This window comes from Grammomys surdaster, unplaced genomic scaffold (assembly GCF_004785775.1).
Source record: "Grammomys surdaster isolate TR1022 unplaced genomic scaffold, NIH_TR_1.0 221, whole genome shotgun sequence".
Taxonomy (NCBI): Eukaryota; Metazoa; Chordata; class Mammalia; order Rodentia; family Muridae; genus Grammomys; species Grammomys surdaster.
Window position 1 is genome coordinate 260,212 of NW_021604666.1, and position 18,964 is coordinate 279,175.

Here is an 18,964-nt window from a genome sequence, read left to right on the forward strand (position 1 = left end):
TCTTCCTCTCTCTCTCTCTCTCTCTCTCTCTCTCTCTCTTTCTCTCTCTCTTCCTTTCTTCCTTTCTTTCTCTATGGTCACTTAATTATCATATCCTATGTTCTGTAGCTTTGAAATTTACCCTAAATTTGACATTCTCATCATCTTCAATTTATTAAACCAAATTTAACTTGACAGCCTACGTCATCTGGAATTCTGCAATGACCTCAAACTTATATCTTTGTATCCAAATTTCTCTACCCTTAAGAATCTTCTCTGTACCACCCCAGTGTAGCTTCTTTTGGAAAAGTATAGTTAGGACCACCCCTCCATCGCAATCCTTCCATAACCTTATGGCTCCATGCTGCAGTTAGAATGATTTCCTGTCTTTGCCTTCTTTGAGAACACGACATGGTTTTTACACCAACATCAGCCATGTAGGACATCTGGTTATTGTCCCATCAAGTCAGGGAGCACCTGTCATATGCTACTTTCCCTGGGGGTTCTTCTTCATATCCAACTTGTTTTCTCATTTTATTCAGGTTTCTGTCTGAATTCCACCTTATTGACCAGCCTCTCTAAAACAGGACCTCTGAAACTCCAAATCCACTTAGGTTTTATACTTGGCATTTGAAACAAAGCCATCTCATTATATATTAACTTATGTGTTTATATTGTGTCAGTTTTACTTTTCACTGAGGAAACAGATGTTGCTTGTTCATCATTTTATTTTCTATATCTAAAACCATATCTGGGACATAGGAAGCAAATAATCATAAATACAGGTTGAACTGAGAAATTTTACAGTCATGAATGAATCTTGAATTGATATTCTAGCACTGAGATTGTAAGAAAGGGAAGAGATAATACTTTACTTGGTGTAACTACATCTTGCTAAGATCAGTGATTGTTTGTAGTCTGAGGTGCCTGGAAGATTTGCTTCGTATATTAGCATGAGACAATAATAGTGAACATGTAATGGTCAGCTAGGACTACCATAGAAAACAGAAAACATCATGAGAAGGTAGCACAGACCATACAGATGCATTGTCTCCTAGTTCTACAATGTAGATAGATATCTGATAACAAACTGTTGGCAGGTTGATTCTTTCCCTCTGTGTCTGTGTCTTTCCTCTGCATATATCTATGTCCTTATCTCCCCCTCCACACCTTATTTTGCATAATAGAGGTCTCATGTCACTCTGGATGTTCTCAGATGTCTGTTCTGCTTCTACCTCCCAAATAGACCACCCAACTCCAGCCTCCAAAATTCGGCTTCTCATACAGACAAAATTCAGAGCACTAGGGCTGGCACACTGCTTCTTGTCCTCTAAACACCTTATCCCATTTATCCCTATTATCCCATGATCTCATTATTTCCATTCCAGTATGAGGAGCTAGGGATTAGAACTTTGACAGAGGGATTTGTGGAGTTAGCCTGCCACATAGCAATATCTGTTAGTTGTACTGTTTTTATGGTACTGGGCTGTGTATGTATGAGCTGAGAGGTCTGTTTGCAAGGAGCTTAGATACCTCCATTTTGCTCCATCAGAATGCCACTGTTCTGTCAGGAGCAATTTGAGCTCAAAAAGCTTTCTATCTTCCCTGAGATTCCCTTTTAAAATTGTAAAGAGGAACAGGAAGAAAGTATAGAAAGATGCCTCAACTTCCTATATAAACCTGCTTGGCACAATTGTGTGAGACTATGATACAAGGCAGAGATTTTGATAAAGAAATGGTTAAAGGCCAAGGTCTGTTAGAACCTGAGCCAAAGAGCCTATGGAACAGAGCAACAGTGGACAGCAGGAAAGGGAGGTTGGGTTCTCAGTTAGTGTTTTGCTTGTGCTACTGAGAGGCATCTTTATACTTTGGCTGCCAGCTGATGCTTTCACCATGCCTTTCTGAGGTTTTTGAAACATCAGAGCTGTTGAAGTGGTTATTATAGGATGAATTGCTGAATGATGAAGCTTCTTGAAGGCCAAAACAAGTAAATGGGACATACCATAGCAACAGGCTTCCACCTAACATTTACCATGACAGACAGCTATCTAACTCAGGCACTGTCTATTCTTTTATAGTGGGGTTTTTCACATCTGAAAAATGAATGTTCAGTACTACTCAGGTGGGTAATTGATGACACTAATCTTTTTTATTTTACATACTGCTAACAGTGCATCAGAATTCTAGCTTTTACTTGTCCAAATGATAACATATATGGTTATTATGCCTTTTTGGGAAGGCAATCGTTCTTTGGTTACAAGTTATTTCTAAATGTACCAATTTGGCAAACTTCTGCATAAGATTTTTTTATTGTTTCTTTTTGTTCTAGTACTTAATGTATAGGACAAAAATCCTTTGGTAAGCTTCCTCAGAATGACCGAGCATCTATGATTATTTTATAGAAATGCTTTTTAATGTTAAGATGTATAACTACTGTTCATAGATCTCATTAAATTTTAAGTCTGGGGCTAATGATGGAGTGCTTAAATTTGTGATGGCATCCCCAAATAGATTAAGAGCCATCAAGTATACCAACCACAGTGTTGAAATGAGAAGTGGCAAAGCAGTTAGAACCTCCTGATTTGTTAGCAGTGGTAGGCTGGGAGTCAGTGAAGGACAGTGTTTTGTTCCGTGAAGTGAACTGGCTCCAGTGTAGTTAGGAAATAGTAAAGATGTGGGTGGTAGATCGCAGCCATTCCACTGTTCACATAGTAGGAGGGCTACACTTGCTTGGGTGGATTCTTGAAGGTAAGCATAGAGGACATAGATATTATCATGTACCTGGATAATAAAGAAGGTGTTTTCATGAAGAGCACAAATGCTCCACCCCTTCAAAGTCACACACCTGATTCTTCTGGATTGTGTTCCTCTTCCACAACGTGGGGATCTCAGCTCATTGTTGATCTTGCATGGAGACCAGTGTTCTACAACCCAGGAATATTGATCACATTCACTGTAACATGGGACTGCCTCATGAACCTATCAAGAAGAGGAAAGGAAGAAAAAAATCATGTGGAGCTATCCGAGTCATAGAAAATCCTTTAGTAATGCTCGCTGAACAGAACCTGAGAAATGACACTGTGGCCCATTAGCCAAATTACAACCCCCAAAAGGAAGACATATTTGACTTCTCTGAATTGAGTGAGCTGCCTGAAGAAGCATAGAGGGAAATCAAGTGAAGTCAGATACTATGCTGTCACAGACAAGAACAAAGGACAGTCATTCTCCTGCCAGGAGCAGGAATTCCATTATCATTCTGTTTCCTCAAGAAGCTTGCTCATATATATTAGGCACAGGCTCTCAATTAGATGGTATACTGTATTCCCAGATGTACTTTAACATGTCAATTGAAACAAACACATGTAAGGCAAGTTTCTTCTTGAATATGAGGAGTTTTTAGAATGCATAAGAAAAGTTGTATTATTTACATGAAAAATTTCCTTTCTTTTTTTTTTTTGCCTCCTAAGGATCAGCACTAACAGGTAATCATTCAGCCTCCTGAGCATTATTGCATTGTGGTTTCATATGAATGTAGCTATTTGTAGGATGGTTTCAAAGCATAGCTAAAATGAATATGTGTGTATACATACACACATACACACACTATATAAGACAAAAATTACTCATATGATATAGTTCTAAGGATATTTATAATTTTTATAATTAAAAATAAAGCAATGAGAATACTGAACTCTCCTACTCTCTGCTATGCATTTGCATACAGGAAGGCTTTCCCAAATGCATTGCTGTATATCACAGACATCTGATGTTTCTTTGAGGCCACATTGAGTATTCATTGCTTCTCATCACACAGACTTAGTGTAAGAGGCATAAGGAAAATAAAACCCTCTAGTTCACAGGGTAGACTGTGGCACAGACAGAGTGCAAAGGAGAGATTTTGCCTCTTACAAAAGACGTAATAAAGCTTTTCTTCTTATACAAGAGTTAAATATCAGACTCTTTCCCAACTTCCTTGGAGACTGGGCAGAACTACCAAAAAAGAAACACTGCCTATAAGTTCCTATTAAATGCAAAGAAAAGCACAGTGTAATGGGATAATCAGAGGAAGATTGGAGCTCTGCCAGTGTGCTCACAGAAATCACACGTGAGGAAGTGATTGGAGACACCAATTCATAGGCATCACAATACCAGAAGCTATTTTTAACCATGGTATTCTAGTTAGCCCTGGCACATAGAGCTCACCAGGAAAAGAGAGAACATAAGGTGAGGAATATGTAAGGACAAAAATCAAAGGAGAGAGGAAGACAGAGGGGAAATGGGTATGGGGAATTAAGTAATGAAAGAACAATAGCTTCATGTGGCAGATGCTGACAAAGATGGAGTGGCAGGGTTGGAAGCCTGTCTACAATAGAATAAGGGGCAGCCCTTTACAGCTGAGAAATGTCTGTTTCCATTCTAATAGGAGAGTAGAGGGAAGAGGAGAATATCTCCAAAATAATTGCCAAGATTCTATTGATAGATACTCAGCTAACAACTAGGAAAATGAGGATCTTACTGAATTTACATGTTATCTGTCTGCAGTCTTTAGTGTATATCAATACGTATTTTTATAAATACTTTAATATGGGACACGAGGAAGCATCCCTGTTTAACTTTTTCAAATAACTAAGATATAGATCAAAAATTCACTATAAAAGCGATTTCGCTGTATCTCATGAACAAACTGAACAGAATATTGGTGGGAAATCCCTTGGGGGAAGGTACCCGGCTTTCTTAAGCTGTCAATACCGAGAAGAGCTTACACTTCTACACCTTGCCCCCTCCTATGTAAAGCTCCAAGATCAGATGGGAAATGAAAAATGTTCAGATGCACGTACCTGCCTTATCATGCATTGGCTTGCTGTCTTTATTTCTTATTTTCTAGTGGTCTGAGAAGCTAGCCACAAATGACAAACTTCTGTGAGGCACAGAGAAGGCCTGTGTAGGAAGATGCTGAGCCATCTTCTTGGCTGTAAAATCCAGGATGTCTTCAAACAGAGTCTCTGGACCCATGGAGTTACTTTACATTTTCACTTCCCCATATGTACATTCTATTTTTGTTTATTTTTAGCACTTAAAATTAAACCCACAGCTTTGTCTAGGCTAAGCAAGTACTCTCCTGGTGAGCTACATTCCTACACCATGGTCTCTGTTTTAAACCTGTTCATGATGTTCATTCTAGCTGACGAATGTCTACCATTCCCTCAAAGCCTAGAAAATTCAACACCTTCATTGTTATGCGCTTTCTAGATCCATATATAGCAGCCCAGCATGGTGGCTAGGATTGCAGTGTGTTTGCCTGGGGAACAAACACACAGGAAAGGTATGACCTCAACCCTTTCTGTGTTTCGAATCTTCCCAATATCTTAATTTTTTCACTTTAGTTCTATTAACAATCTGTATAATTTAGACCTTAAATCATACTGAGAGAATATGCTAAAAACAAAACCCTTCAACTAATAGTCTACATACAAATTTACTTTTGATCCTAATAAAGCCAGGCCTACGAGAGAGAGAGTGAAAGAGAGAGATAGAGAGAGGAAGAGAGAGAGAGAGAGAGAGAGAGAGAGAGAGAGAGAGAGAGAGAGACTAACTTGTAAACTTTTGGCAGGAGGCAGGAAAAGGCTGTTTTGGGAGGTCTTATTTCATAAAATATAGGGAATCTTAATGAGTATTAGATAGCCTGAAATAGATTTTTGAAGGCTCCAAATTTGCAAAATGGCTTGCATTTAATTCTCCTAGTGCAGCTCACTCTATGGCACCATGAGCATTTTATAAAGGACAATAAAATGCCACACAAAGGAAATAGCTGCCTTTTTCTGAAGATCTGCCATGAGGAAGAGCCATGAGACCTGTCTCATAAAACCCTTGCTTTTTATCAGGTCAGGTCTCTTCATTTGTCCCCTCAGCCGAGGTTCAAAACCACTCAGTATAGGCAAGAATGCAACAGGATAGTCAAGGATAAAGATTAACTCCATAGGTTCTGATTTCTCCCTGCCATCTTTTCACTCTGGCTACTGTGTATTGCTATTTGCTGATTTTATTATTATAGCTTTATAATGAAATGTGTTACCGTGTGGACTTTATCAGGAAATCATATGAAAATGTTCTGCAGCGGAGAAATGAGCCGTGGGAAAGTTAAATGAAAATCAGTTCTAAATGGCACAAATTAGGGGAAAATAACAGCTTTTAATAGGGCCATAGATGCTAACTACATTGCTGAAAACTCTAAATCCTCAGAGAGAGGCAGCAGTTCATTCTCCGAGAAATGAGTCCTGTTTATCACGTCTTCGCTGGGGATCTGAGTTTTTATAATTTTGCCAGCTCCAGATTCATATCATAAACCCATTCACTAAGTCTGCCTTTTAATATTCATGAAATAAACCTGCACTTGCTGCAGTGAATCAGTTTAATTAAGCGGTGCTTATAGAGACCTCTTTTCCAGCTAGACGGACTTCCTTGCATAAGCTTGGAAGTGGGGTCTCAGCGGGATCCAGGCTTGCCTTTATTGTATATCACAGCCTAAGAGTTCAAGAGCATAAAATAAATAATCACATGGCAAAAACAATTAATAAATGCAGGGGAAGTAAGAGAGAAAAGGATGAATAGGGAATGGGGAAAGTAAGGATGGAGAAAGAAAGGATTTAGAACCTCTGATTTGTTGCAATAAAACTTACAGCAAAGCTGTCAAGGCCTCCAGCTTCAACACTTTATAGTTAGCAGATTTTAAATCTGTTCAAAGGCCTATTTGGGACCACAGATCTTGGAAAGTTGAAGCCAGGCTCTATTTTACTGCCATGAGATACAATGGTCCCTAGGGGTACTGAGAACCTTAGCACAATGTGCTTCCCGCTGCCCTAAGTGTTGTGAAGACTTCGTATGTGTGCCTTTCCCTCTGATGAAGCCAGAATTTTCAGCTCCTAATTCTAAGAACTTCTCTCCTAGCCTTTCTCTGTTCATATTGATCTGTCTCTTCTCCATAGCTCCCATTTTCTCTCTGGATGGGTTCCATCTCTCAGCTTGCCAAAATGATCCTTTTACAAATTAGTTAATAACTCTCACTCATCTCTGTCTTGACTTTGAAGTGCTACATTACTCCAAAACAAAGCTTTCATCAGTCTGGTTTGTATGTGATTGTGTGCAATGTAACATATTTAATGGTGAAGATCCAACTGATGGGAGCCCATATTATGTACAACTGTGCTATCATGATCCTATATGTAAGATATTTTTCCTCAAGTCTTCTTCATCAGAATCACTTGAGTTTGGCAAGGTTTGTATGATCCTTTCATATAGCTAAAAACCTGGAGCATGAATGTTTCTATTTGAATTTTACTCTGGAGGCATCATCTGCTCACTTTGTTACAGTTAATCACCAGCCACCAAAAGATGACTTATATTAATGACATTTTTGTTGCTGTAAGCAAATATCTGGTAGCCAGAAATGTCAGGGAAGAAAATTTTGGCTCAAAATTTGAAGTTACAGTCAATCCTGGCAGGGAAGACAATGGCTGATGCTTTAGAACCATGAATTGCAACTGGTTGTAGCATGTCATCAGTCAGAAAGCAGAGATCAGAGCAGAGTCATGAAAAGGCTACAAAATCTCAAGGGCTACCATCCTGTTAATCAATTCCTCCAGAAAGGCTCTACACACTAAAGGCTCTATAGCAGTGGTTCTTGATGTTATGGGAGTGTGTGTCAAACAATCTTTTTACAGGGGTGTCCAAGACCATTGGCAAACACAGATACTTACATAATGATTCATAACAGTATTAAAATTATAATTATGAAGTAGCAACAAAAATAATTTTATGGTTGGGGTCACCATGAAAGGTCACAGCACTAGAAATGTTTAGAACCACTGCTCTGTAGCCTCTCAAAACACTGGCACCAATGAGGGGTCAAATGTTCAAACTGTGAGCCTGTGGGGGGACATTTCACCCTGAAAGTTTAAGAATGCTGCCTGCTTCTTAGTGGTGCAGATGATGTTGGTAGTCAGAGCTCTCTATTTTCAGGCTACACAGTCAACTATTCACATACCACAAGTGCTCAAAATGAAATATTGTATCTGTAAGATTTTTTCCATTATCATTATCTTCCTAAATAATGAGACAACAATTTCTACATTCTTTATATTGTTTACTTATGATAAGTAATATAGAGTTGACTTAAAATATACCTGAGAAAATGTATTAGCCAACATGCTAATGCTATGCTATTTGCATAATGTACTTGAATGTGTACAGACTTTAGTTTCTGCAGACAGTCCTCAGACTAGCCCCTTGAGGATACTGAGGGGTAGTTATAGTTTAAAATTCCTACGAAAGGAAAACCATAAAATAAGTGTTTGAAGGTGTCTATCAGATAATGCCTATTTCTTTATATAGAAAATTGCATAAGTAATTTATTCTTAATCTTTGGGTATGAAGGCCCCTTTGACAATTTCAAAAAAGAAGTATTTATTTTTTTAAAAAAATAACAGCTTCTGAAACTGAAGCAAGAACAGATACATGTCTTTAGAATGGTTGGAGCTATTTTAATTAAAAAGGTGGATTGAAGAGAAAAATTCATAAATGTTTTCAAACTGGTATCTATGGGCAAATTATCCTGTTTATAATTTCGTGCTGGGTTCCTCATGGGTGAATCTGGAGTCGGTTTTCTTTGTAGATTATTTCTAGATCAGGTGAACAGTACTCAGAACTGTTGGCAATCATCAGTTTAGTTCAAATGCTGACATGAGACCAGGTCTCCCCTCTGCTTCCCAGGCATGTCTTCATTCTAGATTCTCTATATGAATGGCTACTGCAGAGGCATCCTCAGAATGCCATCACGCTGGACTGGTTAGTAGTTACCATAAAAATGATCCTCATAGTGCTAAATGATCATTACTTACAAAATCTATTGATGAGCACATCATTGAACTATTAGATTTTTATTAAAAAAAAATAGTTGGTCTTCCCAGTTTCCAACTGGACTTTGCAGCATCTGAGGAGGAATTCAAACACCAAACATATCTACAGTTTCAATGAACAATGTAATCTGAGCCATGTTAGTGTCATCTCTTGTTAAAAGATGTGATACTGCTATGATTAATGAAATTTTAATTTAATTTGAGAGCCCTGTGGCATTTGAATTAGCTTATCACTTATTAGGAATTTTCCACATCTAGGCCTAGGCCAAGAGCAGAAGGTCCTCCTGGAACAAGCTGAGCAGACAATGCCTATGGGAATCAGAAATCTCCAGAGTAGAACTCTCAGGCAGCCACGTCCACACCCCAGCTCAGACATTTGCTTCTGTAAGATCTAGTTTTTTTAGCTATATTTAAGGATCACACCAACCTTGTTGAACTCAAAGAGACAGGGAACCTCCACTTCTTCATGTAAATAAGAGATTGACTATGAAGAAGCTTATACATTAAATTTGCAATTCTGCTTAGATTTTAGCAAAAGGCATTCTGCATGGAATAGCTTTTTTCCCCTGAAAATAATAATGAAGGATTTTCCCCCCTAGAGCAGCATTCATTGCCATTTTTTCTTCCTGAAGATGTACAGTTTTCTTTTTGGCCTAAATCAATGATTAAAAAAAAAAATAAACAACAGGGTTTCATCATGTAGCCCTGGCTGGCCTAGAATTCACAGAGGTCTGTTTGCCTCTGTGTCTGGAGCACTGTGATTAAAGACCTGGCCGCTTTAGTCATCTCTTAAACACTGAACATTCAATATCAAGGCAGACACCTTCACTCAGGGAAACTGTGGCTTTGACTTGAATTTTGACTTGAATGTAGTTGTCCTACTTACTCTGAGGTCATCCAGGAATTCAGGACCCAAAGTCTTATATCATGAGATTGAGAGTAGAAATTTGGTGTGATTATTGGTTTTTGAGTGGGGATTCTAAGAAGTCATTAGATTAGGTCATTAGTTGGAAACTGTCCTTACTGAAACTGTGGTGGCTTCATAAGGGCCAGGGGAGAACACACAAGCACAGAAAGACATGCATGTCATGCATGGAGCTGATTCAGCCCTAGGGACCATAGAAGAATGAAATGTGCTATTTGTGTTCCCAGTCCTAAAAACTGTGGCTAAGATACCTCTCCAAGCGAAAATCTGACTGCAACATGAGTGACTAACATAGATCTACTTTCCTGAAGTGAGAAATGAGAACGAAGCATCCTAAGCTGCATGACTATGTATCCATTTCTTCCATGCACCCTGTATTCTTCAGGGATGTCACACAGCATCATGTTATCATGTTTAATAAAGAGAAGCTGCAAGGCTTTCATCCAAAGGCCCACAATTACCTGTGATGACATAGTTTAGATCATTCACAATGACAAATCACTAGACGTGACTTAATTTAAAAACTCTATATATCTCAAGTGCCTCTAATATGATATTCAGAATATGAAACATTCAAAAATCTGCATTTGTGAGCACTCACATGATATCACAAGTCGAACATTTCATGTCTTACCTCATGAGATGGGTTGCAATAAAAATACAGGCACACTAAAAAATCTGTAGGAATTTGTTTCAGCTTACGTGTAGAGCCACAAATGATTTCTTTGTGTGTGGACTTGGCTCCCATCCCCAAGGCATCTTATAATGTAGATACAACATTCCAAATTCAAAATAAATCCCCACAACTGTCTCAAGTGTTCTAGATGAGGATGTTCCACCCATAACGTTGTATCTTCACTTGTAGCTGATTTATGATTGGTACTGTGTGCTATTTAAGTAAATGTGAAAATAACTCATGGTCTTAAAGTGAAATGCACCATAAAGAGCAGTCAGTCAGCAGCAAGGATTATTGTTTTTTTTTTCAGCCCTATAAACTGTGTGGTAGTCTACAAGGACAACAGTAACATGCACGTATGCACTCACCATCTCTGGTGTGACTTACTAAGCAGAGAAAGCATACCAACCAGGGCAATGTGTGGAAGCCCAAGTAAAAAGCCTAACTGGGCCTTGCAGCCCTTGACAGAAAAATCTCAATGAATACAACATGAGGAGGAATCCTTCTCTCAGGTCTGAATGCCTTTGCCAGTATCTCTGGGAGATGCTTCTTACTGACATGTTCTGTGTGTTATGAAATCATGAGGGAATATGGAGATTGTTCGCAGAGTACAGGGATTCCAGCCACAGTGGCCATTCCAATTTTCATAAAAAGATTGCAGTTCTTGTCAAACTCAAGTGAACAGCAGCAACACCTTGGAAGCAATGATTGATATTTCCAGAAAATACTGGATGAGGCAAATTCCTCTTACTTCAGAAAAGGAATAGAAAAGAGATCACAAACATAACGGACATGAAATGAATCAATCACTGGAGGACAGGTTCTTTGTTCCACTTGCACCAGGTGTCTACAATAATCAAAGAGATGTGAGCAAAGAACTGGATAGTGGGACGTGAGGATGGGGCTGCGGAGATGGAACATTGCAATCAAGTGGTGCAAAATTTCTGTTACACAAGGCAATTTCTAGAGATCTTCCATATGGCACCATGCCTGTAGATGGCAAGTCTGTGGTATAAGTGGACATCTTTAAAAGGGTGGGTTTCATATTTAGTTCTCTTATTACAATAAAATTGTTTAAAAATTGAAAAGAGGATTTTTTTTCTCAGAGAAGATTAGAGCATAGGCAATATTGTGTGTAATCTAGTGCAAGAACAGAGAGATGATGGGCAGACAGGTGTATGCACAGATGCTAGATAGGTGCTAGGAGATGATAAAAAGACGACAGATAGAAATGACAGATGGTTGATGGAAGATAGATAATAACTAGACTATTGATAGATGATGGGTGGAAATGATAGATATGTGAGAGAACGTAGAGAGAAAAAGGCAGATAGACAGACAGACAGATATACATATTTAGATAGGAAGCCTGTGTCCTAGAGTATCACAGCCAAAAATCCAGGTTTCTCTGTGGTAATAGAAAAGAAACTGGGAACTGGAGAGAAGTCATTGGTTAAGAGCCCTCACTGCCCTTACAGAGGATCAGAGTTGGTTCCCAACTCACGACTACTTGAAGTTATGGCTTCAACACCCATTTATCACCTCAGTGGGTACCTGCAATTCTACGTCCATGCAGCACATACTCATACATATAATTTAAACACACATACACACTAAAAGGAAACTGCCTTTGTAGATGTCACAGGCTACTCATTTTCCTCATAACTCAAAGGAATAAGGTGGGGCTAAATACTCATTTGTTAACAGATCGATTTTGTCAGGAAAATGTTCTAACGGTAAGTTAATCAGAAAAATATTTGATGATATTTGACGTTTATCAAGAAAGGTAGAATGTGCTTGACCTCAAGCTTGCGGTTTTTTATTGTATAGGAAATGAAAGCTTTGAGGTGGAAAGCTTTCTCCGTGTGCTTTACACAGAAAGAGGGGACTTAGCAAGTTATTTCCAGTGGCTCAGAGCATCACAACTTTTCCTGTTTTTGTTTCTAGGATACCTATCCCCACCTACTTGTTCAATGTGCGCAAGAAACCTATGGCAAACACCCAGGAAAACAAAATAATGTGTATCATAAAAATGTGTTTGAATAAGGAAAATATATAACCCATGGTACCCATTGCAGGAAGTCCTGTAAGTGTGTGGTTAGTCTACCAAATGCAAATGCATAACGATTAATAGCCTACATTGAACTGATGTGGACAAGTAGGTTGTTAATTAATTAAGCAAACAAACAGAAATCTAAAGGTAATTTTCATGAATGGTTCACAGAAGCCATGATGCATAAAGGACTATGGTACTGGGGCAAGAAAATGGGAGAACGATAAAGTAGGATTTCATAAGACTTCTGATAGTCATAGCAGGAAGTAAAGGTGGGGCAGAATAAGCCATCCTGAATGTGAAGAAGATGTGGTGAGTGGAGTGGCCAAAGAGGAAGGAAACTGGTGCAATCTCTGCATGAGATCACTGCCAAGGTTAATGAGCATCTGAGCATCCTAACCACTGTCTTCCGCACTGGTCTCAAGAAACTTCTAACATAAAGAGGGAGAAGATATTATAAGAGTGGAGGTGAGAATGACAGTCAATCAAAACAGCTGTGAGACTTTTTAGGATCATTTAAGTTTAGTGTAGTCTAGGATGGAGGGGAATGTTCAGATTTTTTGTTTTACAACCCACAGTGGGAGAGGAAGGAAAGTCAAGTGCTTGCTAAGTGCCCCAAATTCTGAGGGAGAATCCATCCCTCATGAGAAGGGCAGCAGAAAGTGTAAGCTGCCTGTCAAGAAAAGTACCTCAGAGCACATTTCCTTTTCCCTTTTATGTTGGCTTTCCTGGGATAAATCTCACACCAGGTGAGACCTGAAAGCTACCCAGCCTCCTGATGATTTGTTCTGAATGACTACTGTCATCCCCAGAAACAGACCAAAACTCAGTCTGACTTGAGTTCCAGAAGTGAGTCCAAAAGGAAAGCCCATAATTAGCAGGAGCCACCTTTTCACACTGCCCACAACCCCCAGTAGTCTCAGGCCCAATGCCACAGCCACTTACTTCACCGTGGCAAGCAAACCTTCCCTACTATGAAAAACGCCAGAGTTCCCCAGCATAGTTCATCCACAGCCTGTCAGGAAACAAGAAGGAAAATAAGAAGAAACCATGTATCCTTTATTCTGGCTAGAACGAGTAAGTTTTAAAGAGGTAAAAACATTTCCAGTCTCTACACTGTTGCAAATTTGCCCAATGTCAAAATGAAGCTGTAGTCCTCATAGTGGGAGATAAAAGATGTGATTACTGCAGGATCCCAGATAGTGGGCCTATTACTGTGATTTTGTAGTTTTGGAAAAATCTCTAACGATTAAAATAGTAATAAAACACCCTTTAAAAGATAGTTACATAGGAAACACCTGTTAACAATATCTACATGTGGTTGTGCACACACACTCACACAATACACACACACACACACGACACCAAATCAAAACAACAACAACGTGTGGTCTTCCTGCTCTGCCGTAGAAAAGTGGGCTGAGATGTTCTTTGATTGTATAGCCTCCTAATAGGTTAGAGGTTAAGGCTAAGTACAACACAGAACAGCTTTAAACAATATGAGTCTGTAGTATATGTCCTTCCACAGTGAACTTGATCTGTCTAGGATGAAGGTAAAGTGGAAAGTAGAGGCAGAAGCTGAAGTTTATAACCTTGGAACACATAGCCCGACCTCTGAAGAGAGAGCAGCAGGATTAATTGAGTAATGGAATCCCTGCCATTCACTTGCAAACTGATAAATTGGGATCTTGGCTCTGATTTCCACCTTAATTCCACCAGTCCAACACATGTATTAAAGACTAATTGAAAGCTGCAGTTTTATGGAATAAAGAACATTTTGTTCTAAACGTTCTTCCTCCAAGGCAGCCAGTAATGGAGAGAAAGGCAGAAACAGCATTCTGCCTCATAATATAATAAAAGCAGAATATATTGCCTTGCAGAGAGTGATTGTCTAAAGCCAGTCTTACCTGCCCTTTATCCTAGTAAATGTACGTGGTTGAGAAAAAGAAAAATAGTTGATGATCCTGCATCAGCAATGCTCAGTAAGTGGAACTATTAGTGTAAGGAGAAAAGTCATGTGGGCTTTAAACTGTGCTTCAGAATGGCTGTTACCCATTTATGCAAAGAGGGCAGGCTTCCATAAGTTTGGCTTTGATAAAGAGTTCAAATGTAAAATTCACTTGTAAAATTCACTGCCAGATGATGACTAAAACCTAAAAATGCTGTAGGTCACATTTTTTGGAAACAAAAGTACAAACATTCACCAACTAAGTAAGAAGAGAATAAAGTAGACAGAATTGTATGAGTTCTGGTCTGTGCTCTATAGCAGCACACCGACATATATATGGGGTAACACACATACACACACACACACAAACACACACACGGAGGGAGGAGGGAGTAAAGCTGTACAGAAATGCTTCCATGAAACTTCACTGAGGTCACACCCTCTGACACCAATGTCCCTAGAAGCTAAAACTTCTGTCATTTTTACTAATTGTGTAAGAATTGTAAATTTGGTCCAATTTCATGTTTAATTGCTTTTGTAATCTGATCCCAGTTTAGGCTGGTTCTGGAAAGCTGAAATCCAAGTGAATCCACAACTTTTAATACTTCTTCCATTTATATGAATCCAAAAGTCATCCACCTACCTCTGATTTATCTGAGTATTGCGGATAGAAACCGAAAATCATTACTCTACTTTCCTATCCCAATTAGGGTTGTCCTAGGCTAATTAAGAAAGCAAAGCAATATTTCTGCAAATCCCCATTTAATATTATTTTCATTCGGTTCCAGTTCACTGTTCAAAGTTCACTGTGCACAACTAAAGGCAGACCCTGCTAGCATGGGGTGGCTGGCTCACAGAACATAGGCACCCGTGTCTTAATACATTGCTTAGGTTTCACACAGTGTGTAGTGTAAGCTGGACTCACAAAAGTTTCATGTCAATGCATGTGGGCTAAGTTCTAGAAAGCATAGAAATTGTTGTTCTAGACCCAGGCTCGCAAACATATGAAACAGGGGTGTCTGTTGAAATATATTCTGCCTTAGCAGGGAACACACTGCTTCTAATTGATGAAGTGACATTTTCAGGGCAGTTTCAGGGATGGGAAACATCAGGCTGTTTGTTCATATTGGATTTCTGTCCTTCACTGTAGAATTCCTTGGTTGGCTCCTATTAAATTGATAATGCTGTCCTCTCTGGGGGTGACTTCATCTGAGAAAAGGGTAAAGTGAGCTTTTACATCTTGTGAAAGATGACGCGTGGTGGCACCACGAGCTAGCAAACCCATCTGAAGGAAGCCATGGGGAAAGGGCTTGGTTTCAGGTTCTGCCATTGATTTTTTTTTTCGGTCCACCCACTTAGGGATCCCTTGGGGCCTAGATTTTCTCCTCATAACCTGGCATTAATAGTTATCATTTTCAGAGACATGTAGCAATGGCATATGTGCTTGAAAAACCAAAAGAATTCACGGTATTAAGTAACATTTGTTTTGAGCACTATTATAATGCATGTAAGCAAAGTAATTCTGAAGCTACAAATCAGCTCCGTTTTTGGCATCAAAAAATGCACCTGAACTCCCAAGTTGTCCAATCTAATAAACTTTAAATACTTGCTAACACTGCACCCTTAAAGCCTGGGAGAAGCAAGGGGAAGGAATTAAATGCATGCCTTAAAGTTTTATGCTTTCACACCCTCCAAGCTCTGATAAAGTGCTGAGGACAGGAGCTGCCCAGAGAGTAACTGCTGAGCCAGCATCCACCCCCGTCTACCCCTAGAAAGCTTCACTGTCTCTCATAAAGAGACAAGAAGGATTTACAATGTCATAGCCATGTCAACTCTTGGTATTTCTCTTGCTTCTGGCATGTTTCTCTCTAAAAAGCAAAAGTCTTCAATGCCGAAAGACTTAATTGAAATCGTACTATTCACTACTAAGGGATGACGTACTCTGTCTATCCAAGGCAAGCAATATAGATGAGGAATACAAAGAAAAGAGTGTATGGACCCACAGAGTGGCTCACGATTGGCGTTAAATATCTGATGGCCACAGTTACCGGTTGTAATTTTTATTTTTTTAAAAAAGTGAATTTTAATTTTCTATGTATGAGTGTTTTGTCTGAATGCATGTGCATGTGCTGCATGCATGCCATGGAGGCCAGAAGAGGATAGGATTTCTGGAACTGGAGTTATAGATGGCTGTGAACTACCATGTGAGTGTTGGGAACTAAACCCGGTGCCTCTATAAGATCAACATATGCTCGTAATTAACCATTGAGCAATATTTCCAGCCTGAAGATTATATTTTTTCTCAATTGAGCTAGACCTTCATGATTAGTCCTACATTAACTCAGCAGATACTTCCTGATATCTGCCCATCCCCCCTTCCATCCACAAACCAGTAATCAAGATCTGCCCTATGCAGTTGCCTGACTTTGCACATTTCATATAAATGAATCAAATGAGTATGTAGAATTTGTATCTTACCATTTTCATATAATACATTTATCATTCTTATAGTGTCAACATAGTCTACATTATTCCTTATGATTGAATAAAACCCAATTATATGGGTGCATTATCCTACATTCATGTTCTTTCTTAGCCTACTAGGCATAAAAGGATCATTTCTACCTTTAGTTTCCTATGACCAGGCATCTATGAACACTCACATGGCAGTTTTCTCGTGCATATGTGGCATCAAATCTTTGGGTTACAAACCTAGGAGTGGGTGACCTGCCTAGATTACATGGAGATGATATGTACTTTTTAGAGAAACTGCAAACAAGTACAGAAACATCTGGAACACTGAACCAGCAATGCATCAAGATCACAGTGAGTTCACACCCTTACCAATTTCTTTGATACAGGCATGAAAATGGAGACTAAGTCATACTCATCTTAGTTTTCCCTTGGATTTCACGTGCTTTCTGGTAATTATTATATTTCCTCCAGGGACTTTTTTGGAGAATGGCATGATCAAATGTCCATTTATTATCGAGGCCTATCTGTTCTTTTTAACAGTTCGTTATATATCCACAGGAATAGTTCCTTACCAAATACATGATTTGAAAGTACATCCAGCCCCCCACCCCACCCCAATTTGTTGCTTTCCTTCACACCAGGCTCTTTTTGTTTTGGAATTTTTGAAATCTTTATCTACAGTGTTGCTGACATTGCCAATTTTCTTCTTAGTCAAGTTTAATTGAGTTGCTTATTCACAGATATTCTGCCTGTGGTAAAAGCTAGGTAATTATGGCCATATTGCCCACAAAGCCTTTTGTATAGACCACATTCTCTCTGTGTTACTGTCTATTTTACACAGGACAGTATGAACTATATTAAAACACTAGTTTTCAAATTTTTGTAAAGTATTGCTCAGTTTGGGGGTTATTTTCAAATGTGACATGTTAAAGTACAAAGTAAATAAAAATGAGATAGTCTTAGGGGGGGTAAAATTGATTATTCAGAAGGAAATATGTCATGAACTCAGAGAATATCCATGCATGGTCTTTAACCTTAAAAATGACTTTAAGAAGGAACTATGATTTGAGGAAAAATAAATAAATTATTTAATAAAAAAAAGAAGAGAGAAAAAAAAGAGTTACATCAAATGAAAAAAAAAGAACATTGTGAAACTTTTTGAGTCATGAGGCTAAAATAATCCATGAAGTCCTTTGTAACGTACAGCATAATATACAGTTCTCCATGTAAAGGAGAATTATTTGGAAACAGAGAAATTATTTAAATAGGATTAGAAGTATTCATTTTGATCAACATTTACAACAATCTTGGAAGTTAAACATAAGAATGTGAAATACACTTTTTTATCAAAATCATCTTTTGATTAAATTGATTCTACATGCCCAGAGTATGAAATGGAGGTCAATTGCAAGAATTACAATGATTTTTATAGACCATATAACTCAAAAATGGCAAATTGGACATTCTAGTTGGAGCCTGAGTGGATCAGAAAGTAATATACCATAAAATTCTTGGGTCTGAAACTGTATGTGGCTGCCAATCAGCAGAAGACACAGTAGGTCTAGAACTGAATATCTTACCACATCCTAGTATACAAGATCAAACTACCAATTCATTTTGATTCTCATTTTTAATCCTTGTAAAACTCTGAATATGAAGGGAATCTGTAGTCTCCGGTGATTTATACACTCACTTTAGTCACACTTAGCTCCCAACCCCTAAGGCATCATAAACATCCTTCCAGTCTGCCATGCTTCTAGTCTCTAAAAGCCTTACTGATGTTTTTATTCATTATATGACCAACAGTATTTCAAACAAGAATTGGGATGGACGGAAATAGCATGTGGATTTATTTAAACTATAAAAGTAAAGAACTTGAGATTTATCTGAGATATTGATAGAATCTTGAAAGCAGATTAATGGTTGTTAAAAATTATGGAATGAATGAGAGAGCAAGAGAGAGACAAGACAGATGGAGAGCCCATGCATTTTATGA

General features: G+C 38.6%; 1 protein-coding gene across 1 annotated transcript in view; it reads right to left on the bottom strand.

Annotated features, from left to right (window-relative positions):
• Window positions 1-18,964, bottom strand: part of Thsd7b (thrombospondin type 1 domain containing 7B) — an 834,275-nt gene that overhangs the window by 92,233 nt on the left and 723,078 nt on the right. Inside the window, exon 16 of the mRNA XM_028773130.1 lies at window positions 2,825-2,958. Within this exon, the coding sequence (XP_028628963.1) occupies window positions 2,825-2,958 (134 nt within the window). The remainder of the gene's footprint in view (window positions 1-2,824; window positions 2,959-18,964) is intronic.